Here is a 23,080-nt window from a genome sequence, read left to right on the forward strand (position 1 = left end):
AGGTTGAATGGGTAGCTCATAAGAATGAGCTTCTCCCAGTAGAACGAAAATGTTAACTCTTGCCCTGAAACCTGCTTTCCAAACAAATAAATACTTTCCCCCCTGTGTATTACCTTATGTAAAGAAATACATATCTCACATGGAAAAAAGTAATACCTATTAAAAGAAAGAAGAATGAAAAATAGCAAAATGATAGCAGTCCTACTACCCAGAGATAACCACTGTTAATGGTATCGGTGCTTCCTCCTCCATCCTGTTTGCTGTCCCTGTCTCCCCTCAAATCCAACTTCTTTGTCCTTCTTGGCTCCATCCTTTCCTTACACAGAGCCCAAGTTGCAGATGGGAAAGTGATGAAGGGAGGGATGGTCAGGGCCAGGGAGTCAAATTTCAGTTCCTTTTGTTTCTTGTCTCAAGGCCTAATTCAGTCCCAAGGAGAAGCAGTTTGGGGATGGAGGGGTGGGGGTGACATTTGTAGGCAGTGGGAAGTGGGCCTTTCTGGGAAGTCTGACCTACTGCCAATCTGACATCACTTCTCCCATGGCTCTGATCACATGTCATTTCACATTATAGTTAACTTGATGCTTATCTTTCCCCATGGAGGCCTGTGAGCTCCTTAATCAGGAATTATATTCATCCATCTTTGATTACTCCAGGCCAGATGATGCCTGGTATACTGTGAGTAATTGCTCAGTAAGAGGTCTGTGAATTAAAATAGATTCATTGTTTTCTTTTGAGTTATTGCTTCAGATAACTCCCGGAGGGAATTTTTTAGATCTGATCCTACTATATTGCATGTATCTGTGTACATTTCTATTTCGCCTACTAGACTGTGCCCTCCTTCAGGACAGAGGCGTTTTCTTACTCTCTGCAGCATCTACAGTATTAACCTCTTACTAAGAAATGCTAAATTTAGATGAATAAATGAACATCTGAACTCCCCTCCGTGCCACTCTGCCCTTTCAGTAAGTGGAACATAGTACATCTTTTGCTCAGATCAGGAACCGATGGGGTGTCCTTGACTCTTCCTTCTTCCTCACTCCTTAGCCAATCCTTCATCAAGTCCTGTTCACTCAACCTTCCATTTCTACCCCCGGCACCCCCACCCTAATCTGAGCCACCATCTGTTCTTACCTGTGCTGCCCCAGACTAGCCTTCTAATTGGCTTCCCTGCCTCCTCTCTTGTCCTTCTCCAAGCTATTCTCCTCACAGAATACAGTGACCTTTAAGATAAAATTCTGAACAAATCAGAAGAGTTTCCATCGCCCTCAGGTTATTCTTCAAGTCCCTCGAAGCAGCCCTGCCTGACGTGCTCCTGCCTCCCTCTGAGCTGTACTTGCTGTAGCCCACGTTCACGTTCTCCAGCTTTGCTCTCATTCCTTGAATGTTTTGTGCTCTTTCCCATCCAGATTTATGGCAATCAGAGCCCTATTCCTATTCTGCCCGACCTCTTTCTTCTAGCTAAGTTCTCAATCTAAATGTTTGTTATTCAGAGAAGCCTCCCCTGGCACTTGTGACCACCCCACCCCACCCCACTCCCTCTGACTGGGTTGGGTCCTCCTATTATATTTCCACAGAATTCACACTTTCATATCCCCTAGAAATGACTTGTTTAATGACCTTTCACCTACTAAGCGGTCAGCTCCAGGAATATTGGGATGGTGATCATCTTGTACACGGCAGTGATCCCAGCGCTCAGTCGAGCGTCTGACACAGTGAGTGTATAATACATAGTTTTAAATGAATGAATGAACTGATGCCTTTACTTGTTCCCATGAATCCAGCCTGGTTCTTCTTCTAGCATCACCTTTATCCGCTTCTTAAGGCAATGTCCCTCATACTTGATCCCTTTCAGAATTCAATCTTTGTATCCTCCTTCTACAAATACAAGCACACCCTATAGGAACCCTTATTCAGCTTTCCTGAGGCCACTGTGGTGCCCCTGCATTGCCCTAACTCCCAGTCCATAAGCCTTTTGTGCATGTCCCAGAAACCAAGTTCCTGGAAGCAGGTGAAAAGGCAGTTTCCTTTTCCTCTTTGGCACACTCCTCCAGGTCACAACGCTGCCTCCCAAATGCAGGATTCCTCCCTGGATGTCCCTGGAAAACTTCTCACAACTTCATCTTAAGCAAGGATATCCCAACAAATCTCAGAATCTCCATCACTAAAAAGCAGAAGAGGTTTAGTACACTCTGGCATCATGTTTCAACTTTACCAGAAACTGTAGGAAGAAGGAATAGATCTTGGAAATCTTACAGAAGATTTTACAAACAAGCACAGACAACTGTCCATTCATGATGTCAGGAAGAAGGGAGCTGGCCCCCATGCATGGTCAGCATGCTTGGGCCCGGGACATGATAAATGGGTTTTGTGCTGTTTCCGGGATTGAATGTCATTACATTCCCGGGACGTTACTGGTTTATGGTGACTTCAGGTCAGAAATATTTAGAGTTGGATCTGTCCTAGGGAATTGGTAGTTATTTCCTATCACCATAGGACCCCTGAAAAGTTCATTGCGAAAAAATCCCAGACCTGGTTACAAGGCTGTGTCCCAAAGTTCCTTTGGTGGAAACTGGTTCTTCAAAATAAAATAAAACAAAATAAAAAGATAAAAAGAAAATAGACTTTAGACTTTACCAAGAACCCTTGGGGAAAAGAGGACTCCACTGGCTGGACCAGACAGTGAGTCCACCTTACCATCTCATGGAGAAACACGGCTTCGGCTCTGGCCCCAGGGCTCTCCTGCAGAGCACTGGACTCCACCTGGCCAGTCTCTCCACCCTCTTCCATCGCCTTCTCTGCATCAGGCTTCTTCTCTAATTCACTTGACTGTTGAGAGCCAAGGGAGATTTCTGAGGTCGTCTTCTCTAGTTGGGCGCCTGGCTCTGTGGAAAGGCCTTTGCTGCATTCCACTGTTCTCACTGCATCTGGTCCTGGCTTCGCATCCTCAAGGGCCACCTTCTTGGGTATAGATGCTGCAGTGAGGATGAGAGTTATCAGTTGAAGGAGGCTCCATGTCAACAGAAGTGGTTGCCAGCACAGTAACTGTCCTGGACTGGTCCTGCTTCACATAGATGGAGGAAATCTCCCAGCTCACTGCCCCCTCACATTCTTTCCCCTTTCCTCTTAGCAGTGTCCTGTTATCAGATCCCGAGTCTCAGGCTGTCGGAGATGGGAGGGACCTTGAAGATCATCTAGTCCAGTGATTCTCAACTGGGGACCATTTTGCTCCTCCCCTCCCCAGGAGACATTTGGCAATGTCTGAAGACACTTTCGGTTTCACAACCGGGTGTGGTGATGGGGCGGGCGGAATGCCCACTGGCATCTAGTAGGTGGAAGCTAGGGATGCTTCTGAATATCCTACAAAGCATAAGATAGCCCCCTACAAAGAACTGTCCAGTCCCAAATGTCAACAGCGCTGTGGTTGAGAAACTCTGCTCTAATCCAGTCTTTTACTTGTTGCCTAAGGTCACAGAATTCTGTTATTTACACCAAGCTACAAAGATATATTATGATTATAATGGAAGCTCCCTGCATGACTCTTCCCAGGGGTGATCTATGTGCCAATTTGGATATATCTCTATATCTAAAGTGATTAAGCTCCAATCTTAAACATCTACCAGAACAGAAGAGAGGGAGGCAGACCTCACATTTGGCCCCTACTGCCTTGCATGAAGAAGGACTAAGTATGTAACAAAGTATTTGGTACACAGCAGATTCTCACTGATGTTATTATTACTTTTATTATTGGAATTAAAGAAACTTAAGTTCAAATTTTAGTTTCTCAACAAATTTTGTAATCTTGGTATAATGGCATAATAATATGTAATAATACATTACAGGGCTCGTGTGAAGATAAACAAGGGAGGCAAAGCACCTAGTACCGTGTCCGACATGCAGCACAAGCTCAGGAAAGTTCATTGATTAAGAACAAACTCTGCTCATTGCCTCTGGGTATGCTGGTGACTTAACTCAAGGTATCTGACCACAGTTCTGGCCTTGAATCTGGATCAGACCCAGTGACAGCATCCTGATCTAACTAATACTGCTTCAGAACTGACAAGAGTGTTGTAGCAGGCTTATTTTTGGAAATTTAATTTAATTTGGACTATGCAAAACATCTAGAGACCTGAAAAGTTAAAATCCTATAAAAGAGGTATTCTCAGAAAAGTTTCACTTTCATCCTTGTGTTTCTTCCACTCTGCTCCACATCCCCCTACTGTCCCTTATGGATAAACATTTTTATTAGTTTCTGGTTTATTCTGCCATATTCCTTTCTGCATATATAAGCGTACCCTTGTACTGTGTATATTCTGATTCCCTACCTTTACTACACAAAATACAGCACATGATCTATACTGTTCTATGCTTTGCAATTTTTCACTTAAGAACATATCTTGAAATCTATGACATATTAGTATATCAGAAGGTTGTTCTTTAGATTGTGACCTAGTTTGGGTTCCCCTCAAAGCAGAGTCTGAGCCAAGGTCTTGGCAGCAGGTTGCTTACTTGAAAGGTGGTCCCAGGAAGCAGGAGAGAGGAGCTGAGACAGTGATGGAGGAAAAGTCAATAAAGAGTATGGTTTCGAGCTGGTTACCACAGTGAGGAACCAGAACTCAGTCCCTGGTGACCCTCTGAAGACTCATGAGAAATGTACCCCATAGTTATTCCACCAAAGGGAGGGAGGCTGGGTCATTAACCCACCGGTTCCCATCTCCTGTTGACTGAGAGCTGCCCCAGTTAATTTTCCCCATACTTCTGGGCTGTCCTGAGCCAAGGACTGGGTGAGATCCTTCCTTCAGAAAAAGCCGTGAGGCAGACACTTGGAATAGGATGCCTTCTGTGTGCACCGAAACTTGTCTCCTGCAGATGTGCAGGGGTTTGAGGAAATGGGGGCAGGACCACAAAGCTATGGACTCCACGAGACTCCGTCGTGTGGATGCGCCTAGTTATTCCATGCATCTCCTAAAGCTGGATATTTGGGTTGTTTCATTTTGCTATTACAAATAATGTTATGACGCACATAAACATTTTGTAGTCATGCAGCTGTTTTTTTGAGATAAATTCTTGGACGTGAGACTTCTGGGTAAAGGGGTAATGCATCAGTGATTTTTTAAAAAGAGTTGTTTTTCCCCGTGTTACTAAGATCTCTTAGCTGGATGTGGTTTGCCAGTGTCTCTGCAGAGCTCAGGGTCTTCCATTCATTGACTGTGACCATAACTGCAGACTCTTAAAGTAAGGCGAGGAGGAAGGCCCTGCACCAAATGTGAGCTTGTTCAGATCACTCACTGTCCTGCTCAAAGCCCTCCTCACTCCAGCCCAGCCATGTACCCGCTCCTCTCCTACCACGCCCCTGCACGACACTGAGCAGACGTGCTGCCCCTGACGGGCCTTCTACTCCTCTGCTCTGGTCCTCCCGAATCTAACCCATAAACCAAGTAGCATCTCTTTTGGAGCCTCCCCAGACCACACCCTCCTTCTATTGCCTGAAGTTCTCACTGCTATTCCCTACATGGTGCCAAGTCAGCAGGTTACCATTTTCTTTTCATAAGTATGTGGCATCCATCCCTGGGTTAAGTTCTTCGGGACAGAGGCAGCATCTACTTCTAGAAACTACCCTAGCCTAGTTGGCCAATGAATTCTGTTGCTGGAGACTTGTAAACTATAAAAGATTTTCTGTAGCTCAAAAGGGAAGGGCATTGTCAAGTTCCCAAGGGGACACATGATGCACAAAGTGGGCAATCATAGAGGCAGAGACTGCTAATGTCCCCTAGTTCCAGTCTCTTCTTCACTTAGGAACAGATCCTTTCGCATCCTTTAAGGTTAGCTAGGTACCTGGCCATCTAGCCAGTGCTGTCTCTCAGCCTCCCTGAGTAAAGTCAGTGTGGCCATGTAAGTTTTGGAAAATGGAATGGAGATGGAAGTGATGGGTGCAACTTCTGGGTCCATCCTTAAGTGGAAGCTACTTGGCTGCCTCCCCTGATCCCCTTCCCACAGGTGGGAATATGGTGGTGGGGGGGTGTTGAGCCCATTTTGACCATGTAGATGGGCACAGCACGGAGATGGCTGAAGGACCCTGGGACCACAGAGGATCCCCCAGAGCACAGCCACCTATCTCTGGGCTGGTATGTAAGGCAGAAATCAATTTCTATCTTGTTTGAGCCACTGTGTTTTTGATTCTCTATGTTACAGCAGCTTGGCTGTACCTTAACTAACAGAATCATGGGTTTTTTAAGACAGGCTTGCTCCTGATTAAAAAAATAATAAGTCAAAACAAATTTTTGTAGAAAGACTCAAATTTCAGACACACTAAAGCATAACTATTCAAAATAATTCTTTTGTAAATTCTTCAAAAAAAAAATGAGGCAACTCCTAGTATCTCTTTGGGTACATTTCATAGACATTTTCCCATGCAGACCTCACCCCAGCCCTTGAGATAGGAGCCATCTCTGCTTTGCAGAAGAGAAACAGGCTCAGAGATATCAAGCAGCTGTCACCCTGCCAGCAGCGGGAAAGCTAAGATCTGAATCTGGCCAGCTGAAGTCCCAAACCTACACACTTCCCACAGTACTCAGTCTCTCAGCTCAGCATGCCCTTTTCCACCGTCTGCATTAAGAAATCCTACCCATTTATGAAGGCCCAAATGTCACCTCTTCAGAGAAGCCTTCTGGAATCCTCCAGGAAGGAGAGGGCTGCTTCTGTTTGACGCCCTTGAAGTCCTTTCTGAACAACCCTTTCATGATACCTTGGGTGCCTGTGCTCTCCCTCATTCAGAAAGCCCGAGGGCAGTGTGAGACTACTCCCACGGGCTGCCCCTGGGCTGCAGGTGGGTGCAGAGTTTCGGTTTCCCTTCCTAGTTTGTGATCTTGCTGAGGGAAGGGATTGTGTCTTAACAATCTTTGTAACTCCACAGCCCACAGCAAACAGGAGGGAATAGGGAGGAGTGCTTAAAAGCATGGATTTTTAAAAATCTGGATTAAAATCCTGGCTTTTACACTTTCTTGCTATGAGTCATTGGGCAAGTTAACAGCTTCCTCTCTAAGCAAACAGGGACAACAGTAACCACCCATACCTCATGGGGCTGCTGTGCAGAGAAAGGAGATAATACATGTAGAACACTTAGGACAGTGACTGACACCATGGTAGGTGATCAAAAAAAGTTAGCTAATTGAAATAGAAATATTCTTAAACCACAATGAGAATGTGTTGGTTTGTCTCTCAGCCATCCTTTCCTTTGAGGTTCTTGTGACTTCCCTTCTGTGTGGCTCACAGTTGGCTGTTGATTCTCACTTCAGAGATGGCCCGGAGACTCAAGCTCAGCCAGTCTTAGAACCCTATTGGCCTGGCAACAGTGATTGGTTCAAGGCTGGGCAAGTGACCCAAGCAGGCCCAATCAGAGTCCTCCTTGTGTTTGATATAAGGAAATCGGGAGGGAGATGCTCTTTCTCACTGCTAGGGCTGCTAGCCATGTTCTCTGCACGTGTGAGGTAGAAATGTGGGATGGGTGGATGGACAGAGGTTGAGTCTGGAAGAGCTGAATCACTAATTCCAATTCTGCATTCCATTCTGTGAGCATTCCCTCCTGCCTTCTTACTATGTGAGTCAATAAAATAATAGTAATAGGTAAAGTGACATGTATTGGGTACTTATTATATATTAGACCCTGTTCTGAGAGCTTTACCTGTATCAACTAATTTAACAAGAGATTTATTCACAAGACTAATTCACAAGAGACTTACGAACAAAGTATGATCCTTAACATTATTCCCATTTTACAGATCAAGAAGCTGAGGCACAGAGTGGTTATGTTCACTTATACAGCAAAATGGCTGAGCCTGGACTTGTACCCGGGCAGCCTGCATCCAGAGCCCACAGTCTTAACCACTTTACTACATTGTCCTGCAAACTCTGTTTAAGCCAGTGTAAGTCTGGTTTTTCTCTCTTGCAATGGAACAAGACCCTCTCCTCTGTTTTACCTGTAGAAGTCTCAGCTCCCAGTGGCTTCTCTTCTTCAGGCCAACCTCCACTCTCCGAGCCCTGGAAAGAAAACTCTTCCAGGCTGGAAAGAGACTGTAGCTCCTTTGGGGGTGTTCTGCACGGGGTGCTGTTGGTGCTGATGACAGCTGATACACGGAGTGGCACGGACACAGCAAAGGGCTTGGAGATGTTCAGGGCCTTGCGCTGGTGACGGGGAGAGGGCTCCATCTGGAAGAGGCTGCTGGTGAAGACAGATTTGCTGGGGCTGTCGTTCGAGGTGTAGAACATGCCCAGCATCTTCGGGGCTGTCTGCTCACTCTCAGGATCCTCGATGGGCCGGAACACCTTCAGCTGCTCGGGTGGGGGCCGGGCCTGAGCGCCCTGGAGCTGGCTTCTGTCACTGCTCACATCAAAGCCCCCCTCTGCCCCTGCTGGCATCCCCTCCTGGCTCCATTCACCCTCCTGCTTGCTGAGGTCACATGAGCTGCCAGTGCTAGCCGTGTGCATTTTCGCTGCTGGAATGAAAAATCCACCCGTGGTGACTGTTCGATTGAAATTTCCTTTGGCTTCTTTCCCTAGTGAAAAAATAAACAAATGTGGTCAGCAGCCTGGGCACACACATCACTGCACAGCCTTCCTTAAGGGAAGGCACACAATATTTGAATAATGGAAAGGCATGGTGTGCTAATAAGGGCATAGCCATCCTCATAAAGACAGGTGCATGACATTTGTTGACAGGAGAAAGTATCTTACGTGCACGGAATTTTTTGCAGTGCACTGATGGAACCACTTGCTGCTGTCTCATATGCATCTCTTTTAAACTTTGCAGGTAGAGCAGTTTCCTAAAGACAGCCACTGCTAAGGCTGCTGAACAGAGCAGCCATCCACCAAGCATTAAATGTAGGTCATGAAAACTGAAAAGACGGATGGGAGATGGTAGAATGATGTTTGCTTAAAATAAAGGAGACGACTCAAAGGCCAAAATAACAGAAACTTGTTTCATTTTAAAACCTTGAAACTTATTGTTTTTGGGTTTTTTTTTTAAACTTATTGTTTTAAGTCTTCTGTGGCAGATGGACCCAAACGGAGGTTTAATTTCCCTGCAAGGAAACAAATGCAGTCCTCAGCTAGACTTTTCCGCCTATTCCCAGGCTTCCTCCTGCTGATTCAGAGGACGAGAAACCAGAAATATAAATTAATTACATGTTAGAAAGCACAGTTGTGAGGAGTGAGTTCCTGACTGACTTAAAAGTGAAGGCAAAGAAGAGAAAAATCTGTATGGGAAATAAACAAGCTGGGAGATGACAACTGAACTGCCAGGGATCTGGGAAATAATTCCCAGCTGGGCACCAAGTGCTACATCTTAGGTCACACTAGGTTTAAAATTCTTAGGACCACTCTGTAGGGGGAGTATTATCACCTCTCTTCACACACGAAGAAGCAGACTCAGAGAGGTTTAGCTAACCTGCCCAGCACCCACAGAAGCGGTGACCTAGCTTTTGAAATAGTAAATCCTGCCAAACTGAGCAAGAATTGCACCTAAGAGGTTTCAAAACCAAGCAAATGGATGAATATAAAAGTGAAAAAATGCTAAAAGGATTGATTCAGCTTAAAGAAAAAAAAAAACACCTCACTGAATATCTTATAAGCTTACAATTCTTTGTGGAAAGTTGTTCTAAAGACTTTCTGTAGTTTCAGGCTGCCTCATTTATCAAAGAGAAAAATATCTTGTATTAAAGGGATTGGAAAGTCATGGGATAACTGTAGGGGAGTTTAACTAGTCTGCTGTTAGGGAAGCCCTGTGTCTTGTAGCTTGTAGCAGTGCCTGTTGGCTGCTTAACAAAAACAGAAGCGAGAGCTACAGGCAAGTCAGCCCTGAAGGCTGGAGCCGTAAGAACCAACATGGTGAGGTGCCACCTTGGTGATGGGTGTCACCTGGCACGCACATCTACTCCAACAAGCGATAACCAGCTACGTGCCAGGTTGGTGCCCATCAGTGTTTACAGATGAATGAAGGAATGAATGAATCTACCAACTCAAAATCATGACTTGAAAAATATGATGAAGCTCATGCCTATGGAAACACCTAAACCCGAACCTCTTCTTTATGCCCCAGGGGACCCTCATCCACCTTTGTTTTCAAGTGTGGACCTTTCACCTGGCTCAGGCTTGAATGTAAAGAGGCTGCTGTCTCCAGCTGTGGATGCAGAAAGGCTGGAGAAAGAGGCTTGGTGGAGTAGGAAGGTTACTGCAAGGGCTGTGTGAGCCCCTTGATTTGGGAAGGGTCAGGGAGCGATTTGAGTCCGGGGGAGTGTGTGTGATCCTGCCTGGAGATGAGCAGGTTCGGCAGTGTCTGAAGGCAGGTCTGGTGTGGGAGTACCACTCTCCCGCCTGTAATCCCCAGCTGCGGATCCAACTGTGAAATCTCACCTTCCACGGGCACTGAGCACAGTGAGTCCATGCTTTTAGCTGGTCGGATAGTAGCCTTTTCCACTAAAGACAAAAGAAAAAATATCCCTGATGAATGCATGTTGAGAGGGAGTGTTCAGAACAATAGGTCAGGCTGTACATACAAAAGAGAAATTTCTTTAGGAAAGTTTTTCAAGTATTCATAATTTTCCCCTTTGGAAAATATTCCCAACTCCACCTTAGATGTTCCTACTTTCTTGATGGGACTGATCTTATAAAAATAGGGCATTTATAGATCAAAGTTTTATTAACATTGTACAGATAAAGGTAATTACAAATTACAGTTTGTCAAATAGCTGTTAGCAAATGAGGAGTCCTGAGCCCAACTTTGTGTACAGAAAAGATTCATCCATGGGGCTCCAGCAACTCCTCCTATTTGACAGGCCAGAAAGCAGGATTCTTGGCTGCAGCCACATGTCACAGCACCCAGGAATTTGGTACAACAGCTGAGAGGGCCCAAGGTCACAGAGAGTCACTTATATTGACACTGATGGCTCTTTAATTTCACCCTTGCATCCCATCAGAATTTAGCCAGTTTGATAATCTATCTCTGATTAGTTTGGTCAAGGGATATTAGACCACGGGGAGGGTATAGCTCAAGTGGTAGAGTGTATGCTTAACATGCACGAGGTCCTGGGTTCAATCCCCACTACCTCCTCTAAAAATAAATAAACCTAATTACCTCCAACACCTCTCAAAGAAAGAAAGAAAGAAAGAAAGAAAGTACATGTATCAGTTTAAGAAAAACTTAAAAAAAAGAGAGAAATAATAGACCAGTGGCTTTCAACCCCAGATGCATATCAGAATCACCTGGGAAGCTTTTTAAAAAGTGACCAACACTCTGACTTGACCACAGAACTCCCGAGGCAAGGTTGCTGTGGGTGGGAACCACACACTGGGGGATTCTGAGGTGCAGCTGAGCTGAGGAGCCCTGGCCTGGGACATCCTGTGCCTTCTGTGAGTTTCCTACCATGTGGTCCAGCACCTTGAGCTTCTTCCTTTTGAAAACCACATAGTGGGGCGGAACTCCTCCTAAGTCCAGATCAAAGCAGATCATTGATTCTATTTTTACTTGATTGCTTTGTTCTATTGTTTTAACTTTTCATTACTTGGTGAACCTCTTTGTCTGTGTTACTGATTCTGTAACTGAAGTTCCCTCTGCTGTGCTTCAGCAAATCTATTGTTAGATCAGGAGTTTCTTCCCAGGTACTTCACCCCTTGAATTCTCCTTCGAGAATCCTAATTTCTGATTTGTATCTGATCTGCCATACTTGGAGCAACCTGCCCTCTTCACCTAGGCTATCTTTCCATTTCGTGAAAGGCATTTTTTCCCATATAATGGAATTTGTAGATGCCCATCCAGAATCCATTTCCCTTCCCCCTTCTCACAGAGCCCTTGTGCTTCCTGGGTGCATCTGACTGTGAGCCCATTCCTCAGGGCGGTGGTTGGCTCAGGAACCCAGGCCTAAGCCAGTAAGCACAGGGTACTCCCTTGGTCACAGGGACTGATCTGTGTGACTCAGTGAAGGCTACTGTTTGGCAGGGGGAGAGGAGAGACACTTAATGGGGGTCTGTAGGAAGGAAGGGTCCCTGTACTTAGGAGCAAGCTACCAGGAATGATGTTCTCTTACTGGACACAGTGAGAGTCAAAGGGAAAGCCTAGAACTACTATAGACACTTCTCAGCAAAGGAAACTAGTCTACGGAGAAAGCTGACCCACACTGGAAGGCAGAGCTTAGGAAAACACGGAGAAATGGAGACAGAGCCCCAGTATTAAGCCATCCCTGAAGCCTTCACTACATCTGGGTGTCCCAGTAGATCCCCTCATTGCATAAGCCAATTGAGTTGGATTTGCTATTATCTACAGCCTAAGTCATTGTAACTGCTATACCCCACAACATCGCTCATTACTCCAATAGGCAAATGTGATTTCTAACACCTGTGCCTTATAAGCCATGACATACAATTATCACTGGGGTCGAGGAAGGTCCTTAAAACATATTCTCTCCCATTTTTACCTATAGGCATTAGTTTTTTCCCTCAAATCTTTATTATCAAGAATTTCAGCAGGGAGGGTATATAGCTCAGTGGCAGAGTGCTTGCTTAGCATGTAAGAGGGTGTGGGTTCAATCCCCAGTGCCTCCATTTAAGTAAGTAAGCAAACAAACAAACAAACCTAATTACCCGCCCCCCAAAAAAAGAATTTCAAACATTCAGAAAAGTTGAAGACCTTTAAACCTACCACCTAGGTTGACATTTTGCCACACGTTTGCTTTATCTATTTCTCTCTCTATATATATATATGTGTGTGTGTGTTATGTATGTGTGTGTGTGTGTGTGTGTGTGTGTGTGTGTGTGTGTATATATATATATCTACCTATGTACCTATATTTTTCTGAATCATTTGAAAGTGAGTTTCAATATTCTGACACTTCATCCTTAAATACCTCAATTTTAGCATGTGTCCTAAGAACCACCAGCACGCTATAAAAATGTACTATTCTTTAATATCATCTAAAATGGAATCTATTAGTCCCCGGTATCATCTTTTATAGTCCTTTTTTTTCAACTAGGATTCAATCAAGTTTTGCTCATGGCATCTGTACAGTTTACTACCTGCTTTTATAACTATCACCCTCATTTTTTAAAAAATCATGCTTTTAATCTCTAACACTAAAGGTCGTTGTAGAATATTTCTTTGTCTTTCCCTTTCTGACAATATTTAGCTGGGTTCATTATATTCCCCATTATACAGTGGTTCCTTCAGTCCCTCCTGCCTCAATTCCTATTTCCTACTCAGATATAATTCCTATAGGGCAGCATCCATGACCCTCGGGGGAAAGGAACAAATCTTTACAGTAGAGTTCAATTAATAAGTGCAGAAGGCATGATGGAAATAGAAAATGACCGTTTGGCAAACACCACAGTAATAACTGTTGCAGGCAAGAACCATTGATGGATGTTAAAATTCATGGATCAAAGTATGATGAGAAAAAGATATTTGCGGTCTGAAAATATCTCCCACAAGATACTTATTAACTGCAAAGGAAAAAATAGTAGCTTTACAGGGACAAATCTTGTAAATAGCTTTAACCAAGTGATCAAACTTCACCTCACCTACAATAAAATATGACCTTACGTGCCCCCTGATATGACACACTGAGACAGGCACAGCGTTCATAACTTCAATCTACCCCTGAGGAAATATTGGACAATCCCAAAACGAGGTGTATTCTGCAAAATGAATGGCCAAACTCTCCTAAAGTGTCAAGGTCAGAAAGATTGAGGGACTGTCCTAGGTTGGAGCATTAAGGAGTCATGACATCTAAACGTAATGTGGCTTCTTGGACTGGATCCTGGACCAGAAAAAGGACTTTAGTGGAACAATTGGTCAAATGTGAGTAAGGCCTATAAATTATTTAATAGCATTATGTTGATATTAATTTTCTGATTTTGATTATTCTGTTACAGTTATCTAATATGTTTTCATTTGGGGAAGCTATGTGAGGGTATATGGATTCTCTGCAAACTTTTTGTAAATCTAAATTTATTTTTAAAAAACAAAAAGACTCTCTAGTTAATTTATAAGTCTCTCAGGGTTAGTCAGTTTGATGTGATCAAACTGAAGACTTAAGAAACAGAACTGAAAAAATATAGATCTCTTATAAACACAGTTGCTGTTGATTCTTACCTGAGAGCCTCTGTCCTCTCACAAACACACTCCCATTTCTACTCAGCTTTGATTTGGAGTCTGATCCAGAACGTCCCAGGTTAAATATTGACTTCCACTTCTTTGATTTACTGGAGAGCTTTCTTCTAAAAGAGCCAAGCCACAAAGGGGTTATTTTGGTAACCTGCCATTTCAATGGGCCCTTTAAATTGAGAAGGAATGCCCCAATCATGTTCTTAGTTATGAATGGCTCTGACATGTCAGGAAATTGCTCTCTAAAATCCAAGTTGAGCCCAACTCTCACCCTGTCTGGGGATGCCCTTGATGACAGAGCTGGGTTTTCGTGAGTCAGAGTGAAGGACCACTTTCCCCACAGGAAGAGGCAAAGATGTGCTATTAAAGGCAGGGGCTGGTGGGAGACTCAGAGGTCATAGCAACCACAGTTATGGGAATTCTGGTAGTAATTCAGGTAAGCATTTTAAAAGCATTTTCAAAGACAGGCATTTCTTACAGGAATAAACACCAAAGATCATAAACCCCAGTCCCATTATGCTCCCTGCACTGAGGCCACACGGCTGGGACATCCACAGCTGAGGGGGCTGGTGAAAACTTTAGTGGACTGGAAAGGGGATGGATGAGAAAGCCACTTGGAACAGAGCCTGGCCTGGAAGGGCTGTGGGCTGCTGGGGCGTTGTCAGCAGTCATCTCAGAGAAAGGCAGAGGGTAGTCACTGTATCTCTGGCTCTGTCTCTCACTTCCCTGATGCCACCAGGCTGCTCCAGTAGGTGGCAGGGAAAGTTGAATGCCAGACTCAGCCCAGAGCCTGGTGCCACCAGGAGTCACCACAGAGGCCTTGCCACGCTCTGGCTCGCCCAGCCATCAGACTCCATAAAGTTCCAGGATGAACCCAGCACCCTATGGGTTCCACAAAGGGCCTTTTCTCTGCAGGGTTCTCAAAGAACATCCAGATCTCAAGTTCAGCACTTTTTTAATGATCAATCAGAGAGAGATCTGCAGTGTTTAGCGGGTTCTTTTGGATCTCGGCTGGTGTTTTCAAGCACTTGGCCTCGGGATGGATTTTATAGGATGGCATACCATGAGGTATGGCCCACCCCAAGGTATGGCACACCCCAGGTGTTTAAGGCACAGAGAAAGTGCACTTGATGGTCTTTCCAAGGTTCTCTTCCCCCTGACCTAGGGGTGGAAGTCTTATTCCCCAGAAACTTAGGGGGAGGAGCAGTGGGACTTAGTCTCGAGAGAGCACCACCAGTGCTCTCCAGGAAACGGAGGGCTTTCTCAGCAGGTGACTTCCAGGTGCCCCTCCCAGAGCACGCAGTGTGACAGGCGCCCCAAGGTGGCAGCGTTCTCTGCTCCCCAAAAAGGGAAACAGCCACCCCATCGTGGGGAAGACACTGCCAAGAGGTCTGAGGTTTTTATACCTCCTTTCACTGACCAAACAGCCAGGATGACGCTCTCCAATGAAAAGCCTGCCTTTCCGCACCTCCACCTACTGTCAGCCTCAATCACCGCCCCCTTTTTACAGCGGGGCGTGAGGGGGTGGTGGGAGGAGGGCTGTGTGGAGACCAGGGTTACAACAGCAGTGAGCAGGAGAAATGAGGAAAGATATGAATGAAAATGGTGTTTGGTTTGTTTTGGGAGGGGAGGGAGGGCTCTGACCGGCGAGAGAGGAGGAACGGAAGCGGGATGCACGTCCCCAAGTGCCGCGTTCCCACAGCTCTCGGTCCAGAGTGGCGCTCTCTGCCAGCCTGTCCTCCGTTCCTCTCTATGCCTTTTGTAACGTCCCGCGGAGGTGAAGGGTGGGAGGAGGGGGTCAAGTTTTTGTTTTTAGCAAACTTCCTTTTGAAAATTTCAAGCCTATTTTGTCTAAACTAAGGAGTCAGGGATTTATGATTCTTGGCACCTATAAGCCCCACCCCCACCACGGTACAGGAGATTTCTGGTGGGAGGTCAAGGTCTTGATGACTTTGGGGCAGCGAGTGAAGGCGTCGCCGCCGGTGAAAGTCATGGAGGCAGCTCCCTCCCCTTCTGGAAAGCTTCCTTACACCCCAACCCGGACCACATCCCCAACCCATGCAGCCATCAAAGCCTGGAGACTCTATCACTCCCTCCTCTGTCCCCCTCCACCCAAACATCTCCCAGAAGTTGAAAGAAGTCCACTCACTTGTTGTCCGGTAACTCAAGGACAGTGTGGAAGAGGGTTCCCATGGGAGGGACAATCTCAGGCAGGCTATTCTCCCTCCTTTCCTTCCGAGCCGGATGGTTAGTAGCCAGGCTCCGGGCCTGAGCTTCCTCCAGACTCACCAACTTCATGGGCAGGGAGAGGGCTGGCAAGGTCAGGCTCTTCATGACGGGCCGGTTTTCTGTAACAAGAAGCGAAGCGCTCACAGCTCTCTTGAGAGGCAGCGTGTGCCCCCAGACCAGCCGGATCCCCCATCCACAGCCTCTCCATTCCTGACCTCCTGACAGGGGCTGTTCTTGGGCATGGTGGGGTCTGGAGCAGAGACTGCACACGGGGATCTGACAACTCTCCTGGCCAGACCAGCCAGAGGGCACATGGGCTTCAGAAGGTTGCCTACATTTCTTGTACTTTTCAGAGACAGATCATTCATTCATTCATTCATTCATTCACAAAACAAACACATTGAGCACTCACTGTGGGCCAGAGAAACAGCAGTGGATATTTGCCCCCAGAAACTGCCTATGTCTTTGGTCAGCCACAGAAGTAGCCTCACTCAGCTAGGGCAGGGCCGGAGACTGCCCCTCCCACCCCTACCCCCACTGGAGCACACAGGCACCAATTTAAGGTTGGAGCCTCAACTTTCCTGAGATGAGCTAGCTTTATATCTCTTTAGGAAAAGGACATTTTATGGCCTATGCTATTCCCTAAGAGATGAGTGGCTTTCTACTCACTACCCGAGTCATCTTCAAGTGCATGCAAGCTAATCCTTTCCTTCTACGTTTTTTTTTTTTAAGAATGGAAGTGACAATGACAGATCAGTGGTATCCAAGGTTAGTGCTTTTCTCCAAGTCAATTTTTTTCAACTTGGAACAATGTTGTACCCCTTTCTCCGGCCAGGGACTTTTGGCAATGTCTGGAGACATTTTTCATTGTGACAGGTGTGTGTGAGAATGCAAACTTGCACCTTGTGGTTAGAAGCCAAGGGTGCAGCTGAACATCCTACGATGCACAGAACGGCCCCTTCACAAGAGTTATCCAGTGCTAAATGTCAACAGTGCCAAGGCTGAAAAACCTGATCTAAGTGAAAAAGAAGAGGTTTAAGTTTGCCTCTACTTAGTCTTTTGGCCACCGTGCCAGTTTTCTGTACCTTCAGAAGGTGTGAGGAGACTCAAGAATAACTTGGACCAGTTGAGACTAAAAAATCATTTTTGGTATAGGACTCACCTCATTTTCAGAAAGCACCCTGCTGGCACCATTTCTCTTTGCAGAGCATGACCCTCCCTGAGTGGAGGGAAATAAAACCACTGACATAGGGCCTTGTAGAAAATGGAGTTGGGATGTAACTCTGGAGTATTTCCAGGGAGGACAGCATGGCCGGCATTCAGCAGGACTATCATTAGGTACATCTGTGACCCTAAAGATTTTTTCAGTGAAGTTTCCAACTTTAACTCAGTTTTCCAACTTAATCCAAAGGAGACTAAAAATATTTAAATTTAATTTATTCTTAATATTTGTTCACAGATCCTAGACTATTATTTTTAAAAACTTACTATTTACTTAAAAAATTAAATCATTCTGGGAGCAACTGAAACAATGGGAAGAATATAAACTGCAGGGTCAGGAGACCAAGCACCCACCTCTCCCCTGGTTCCAGGCTCCTGTGTCCCAAGGCCTATTCATCCCCTGTGCTTAGATGTTCAATAGGCGTCTCTAGATTTACATCTCCTAACAGAGCTTGTGACTTTTGCTACTTATCTCTGAACTGGTCTCCCCTCCCATCTTCTCCAAGGTGGTAAATGGCTCCATGCATCACCCAGTTGTGTAAGCCAAAACCTGGAGTAGGTATTTTTCATTCAATCCTTTCTCTGATGTACCCTCTCTCCCCTACATCATGCCTAGAAGCAAGTCCTGTAACTCTACCGCCAAAATATATCCTGAATCCAGCCGCTTTCCTCTGTTCCACAGCTAACATGCACAGATGATCCCCAACTTAAACAGTGGTTCAACTTACAATTTTTTGACTTTACAATGGTGTGAAAGCCATATGCATTCAGTAGAAACTGTACTTTGAATTTTGAATTTTGATCTTTTTTTCTGTATTCAGTACGATACTCCCTCCTGATGCTGGGCAGCTGCTGTAGCCACAGCTCCCAGTCAGCCACACGACTGCAAGGGTCATACACCTGTAACCATTCTGTACCCGTGCAACCAATCTGTCAGTTTCAGTGCAGTATTCAATAAATTACAGGAGCTCATCAACACTTTATTATAAAATAGGCTTTGTGTTAGGTGATTTTGCCCAAATGTAGGCTAATGCAAGTATTCCGAGCACATTTAAGGTAGGCTAGGTTAAGCTATGACATTCAGGAGGGTAGGTATATTCAGTGCATTTTTGATTTATGATATTTTCAATTTACATTGGGTTTATTGGGATGTAACCCCATCATAAGTCGAGGAAGATCAGTAGTCCAGGCCACCATGATTTCCCTCCTGACTTCTGCCATCACTCCTTAATTGGTCTCCTGACTTCCAGCCTTTCAGTCCCCACTCCACACACAGCAACCAGGGTGTTCAGATCCCGCACACCCTGCTCAAACTCCTCCGAGGCTTTTGCACAGCACAGAGAACAAACCAAACTCTTATCATGGCCGACCAGGACCTTCCATCTGCTTTCCCTCTCCTCTTTGCCCACTGACCCAGTGGTCTGCAAAAATATACGGTGAAATTGTTCCAATGTATATTCTCACTATATACATGTCTATATTTGTAAATTATACATATACACCACTGTGCTTGTGTTATCTGTAATAGAAAACATACAAAATCATAGAAATTATAAAGTAGACAGTAAAACCAACAGGGGGAAAATTCTAATAGTTTCTTCCAACACCCATACTTGGGTACTTTGGTCTTGGGTGCCCTAGGGTGGGGCAGCCCACACTGGAGACTGGGTTGCTCGAGCCACACTGGCTAACTTTCTGCAACACGATGAGCTCCTCTGCACCTCAGAGCTTCTATACTCCCTGTTCTCCGTGTTTGGAACATTTGCCCCCCTAGATCTTCACATGACTGGTTCCTTTTGTCATTCAGGTTTCAGTTCAAAGATCACTTCCTCAGGTGCTGTGTGTCCACTATGTACAAAAATTACGCCCCCAAGTCACTGACCATCACATTACCCTGCTGTACTTCCTTCATGGCATTTATTGCCTTTGAAGTGATAATGTATTTATTTGTAAACTTATTTATTGTTCATCTTTCCAGCAAGACCATAGCTCTATGCAGAGCAGGGGCTTTATCATTTTAGGCACTGAGGTGTCCCCACTGTCTAGAACAGTGCCTGGCACATAGCAGGTGCTCAGTACATATTTATGTCTTAACAGAAGTTGGGTATATCACAATCTCTCTGGCCTCACTGCTCTCATTTACCAATTAAATGTGTTGGATTCTATGACTTCTAAAATCTTCCCAATTTGAAACAGAACCCTATTTCTAAATCCAAAATTCCAGAGGGTATGACTTATTTCATTTTGTGTAAATATTACCAGACTCAATAAGAACTCATAGTAAGAACATTTAAATGAAATGCACTGAATAATAAGTATTGGGGCAATCAAGAGCTAAAGGCTCAAGAGGAAACTGGATTTCAATATGCAGGACAAAGCCTGATTAAGGTAATGGTCATAAAGAGACAGGCATTTCCAGGTTAAAATTAGAACAGCCTTAACACTAGCAGCCATGGATGGATTTGCTATCTAGGAGAACACTTCCCAAAAGTCATTAATTCTTCACAATGGTTTATTTATTTCTTTTCTTTTCTTTTCTTTCTTTTTTTTTTTTTTCCTCACAGAGGTAGCACAGGTAAAGAAAGAGCACAGGCTGGAAGATTTAGGTTCAATGTTCAGTCCTACCAGTTACCAGCTGTGTGGCTTTGGGCAGTTACTAAGCTTTTCTGGTTCTCTGGTTCTTCACGTATAAAATAAGGTTGATAACAACTTTATGATGGCCGTTGATGGGTCAGTGAAATAATGTAAGTGGAGGACCTGCCAAAGTTCCTCGCACAGAGTAAGTCCCCAGTAAATTACTGGTTGACTCAAAAGGATGAATGAATGCATATTATTTCTCATTTACTTTCAAAAAGGATTTATATTGCTATAATAAAAAATATATCTGTAATGGGAGAGTTAGAGATAAAAGAAACATCAGCCACTCCTAGGGGTTTAGCCAAAAAATTGGAAACATATGTTCATACTAAAACCTGTACATGAATGTTCACAGCAGCATTATTCATAATAACTCAAAAGTAGAAACAAGCCAAATGTCCATCAACTGATGAATGGATAAACAAAATGCAGTGTATCTACACACTAGAAGATTATTCAGCCATAAAAAAATGACATACTGATACATGCAGACATATGCTAAGTGAAAAGAGTCAGTCACAAAAGACCACATTATTGTATGATTCCATTTATATGAAATGTGCAGAAGAGGCAAATCCATAGATGCAGAAACTAGATGAACAGTTGCCAGAGTCTGGAGGAGGGCAAGATGTGCAGTGACTGCTTAATGGGTGTGGGGTTTCTTTTTGGAGTGATGAAAATGTTCTGGAATTAGATAGTGGTGATGGTTGCACAATTCTGTGAATACACTGAGAACCACTGAATTGTATGCTTAAAAATGATAAAAGTGGTGAATTTAATGGTATGTGAATTTTAAGTCAACAGAAAAAAGTTTTTTAAAAAAGGTCATAAACCACATAGGGGACAGGATGGGGTGAGAACAATTATACCAGGAATCGAAATTTGATATTAATTGCAATTGATTACTCTGATGGTTATAACTGATTTTCCCAAGTGTATTAGCTGAACTAGAAAAGAATGCTTTGATCAGCTAATACAAATATTTTGCAGATAAGGTTCCCATACACCACTGGGTCTCCAAGCATGGACCCTGACCAGCAGTACTCCAGACATGCTGAATCAGAAACTCTGGGGATGAGGTCCAGTGATCTGTGTTTTAACAAGGCTTCCAGATTATGTGACATCCGCTAATGTTGTAAAACCACTCTCACACAAGTGGTAATTAGCAGGCTTCTTGGTCAGCTGGATTTTTGACTTTTACAAATTAGGCTTATATGAGTTCAAGCAGCATAAACCAATACCAATTCATTCCTGGGGTTAATTATGTTATTATGAGAACTACAGAACTGAAACATCGTATCTTGCATCTCATTATATCCAATCTGAAATAGCTCTCTTTCTCACAGTAGGGCTACAGGGGGTTTCAATGCTAGCTAGTCTCTGCATACACATGCCCACAAACACACACTCAATGCTGTATGCCTGGTGCCCAGTGCAGGGCAGAATAAAGTAAGCACTCAAGAAATGCTTGCAAGAAGGATAAATATTATATGCTATCACTTGGATCATATATGTGGAATCTAAAAAATAGTACAAATGGACTTATTTACAAAACAGAAACAGATTCACAGACATAGAAAACAAACTTATGGTTACCAAAGGGGAAGTGGGGAGGAAGGATAAATTGGGAGTATGAGATTAACAGATGCACGCTACCATATATAAAATAAACAACAAGGATTCACTGTATAGTACAGGAAACTGTATTCAATAACTCGTAATAACCTATAATGGAAAAGTATCAGAAAAAAAGAACATGGGTATATACATATATATGTATAACCAAATCACTTTGCTGTACACCTGAAACTAACACAGTATTGTAAATCAAATATACTTCAATAAAAAATAAGAAACACTAGGGAAGAGAAGGCATTCTGAATACACATATGAGTATGAATAGGACGCCTCTTAGCTCATTCACTTAAGACTTCTAAAATATCATACTGAAAGTAAAAATGAAATCTAATAGTTAAAGGAAGGAATGTTGCCAGTGCCTCTAGATTATAACTGGAAGAGTTTAAGAACTCCCTAAAATCATTAGAGTTCCAGCTCCCCACACTGCATTCGTGGGATAGGCCGTGTACACAACTGATCAGAAACACGCTACAGCCACATACAAACACACCACACCTTTGCTGCATGTGTACACATGTGTGCACAATCCCCATACACTGACATGCACTGTAGTCAGCACGTGCACAAACACACACACACACACACACACACACACACACAGAGCTGACACTGAGCTAGAACCCAGCCCACGCTGGGCCCTGTGACCAGGCAAGAAAGATGGGTGGGCTGGCAGGGTGTATGCCAGGAGAAGCCATTACCATCGTTCTCCAGAGACCCCAGAGCACCGTTGTTAAAGATTTGATCCACGTGATTCAGTATGAATTCAATCACCACCTGCTGGACCCGGACTGCAAGGAAGGCTGCATCTCCATTGCAACCAGTGGCTTCAATCTCTTTGGACCTGAACAGTGGAAGAAACACATTCAGTTAATGGGTCTGCCCTACCAACCGAGGCATGACAGGGAGCCAGCCAGCCTTTTGTACAAGCCCCCAACTCCTAAATGTGTACAGTGTGTTAATCTGTAGAATATTTTAACTACTTAAGATCAGTTAAAGGAACTCTCCAAAGGCTGTGAAGTCCAACGCACTGAACAAATTGGAAACAGTTACCAGGATTTATATATCGAAAGACAATAAACACTATATTAGCAAATACACAGGAGTTAATTTTTTTCTTCATAGGCTCGTCTTCCACCTCCACCCACTTGTTCTAAGGGCAGGTCATCATTTATGAAGTCGCGTGAAGCAGCTGATTCAGGTTGCAGCCAG

The 23,080-nt window shown here is 44.3% G+C and overlaps 1 protein-coding gene across 1 annotated transcript in view; it reads right to left on the reverse strand.

Annotated features, from left to right (window-relative positions):
- Positions 1-23,080, reverse strand: part of ARHGAP31 (Rho GTPase activating protein 31) — a 96,270-nt gene that overhangs the window by 3,980 nt on the left and 69,210 nt on the right. The window contains exons 6-11 of the mRNA XM_031455321.2: positions 22,570-22,712; positions 16,296-16,494; positions 14,135-14,259; positions 10,405-10,467; positions 7,974-8,549; positions 2,695-2,972 (exon numbers count right to left, since the gene is read on the reverse strand). Coding sequence (XP_031311181.1) covers positions 2,695-2,972; positions 7,974-8,549; positions 10,405-10,467; positions 14,135-14,259; positions 16,296-16,494; positions 22,570-22,712 — 1,384 coding nt within the window. The remainder of the gene's footprint in view (positions 1-2,694; positions 2,973-7,973; positions 8,550-10,404; positions 10,468-14,134; positions 14,260-16,295; positions 16,495-22,569; positions 22,713-23,080) is intronic.

This window comes from Camelus dromedarius, chromosome 2, assembly GCF_036321535.1.
Source record: "Camelus dromedarius isolate mCamDro1 chromosome 2, mCamDro1.pat, whole genome shotgun sequence".
NCBI lineage: Eukaryota > Metazoa > Chordata > Mammalia > Artiodactyla > Camelidae > Camelus > Camelus dromedarius.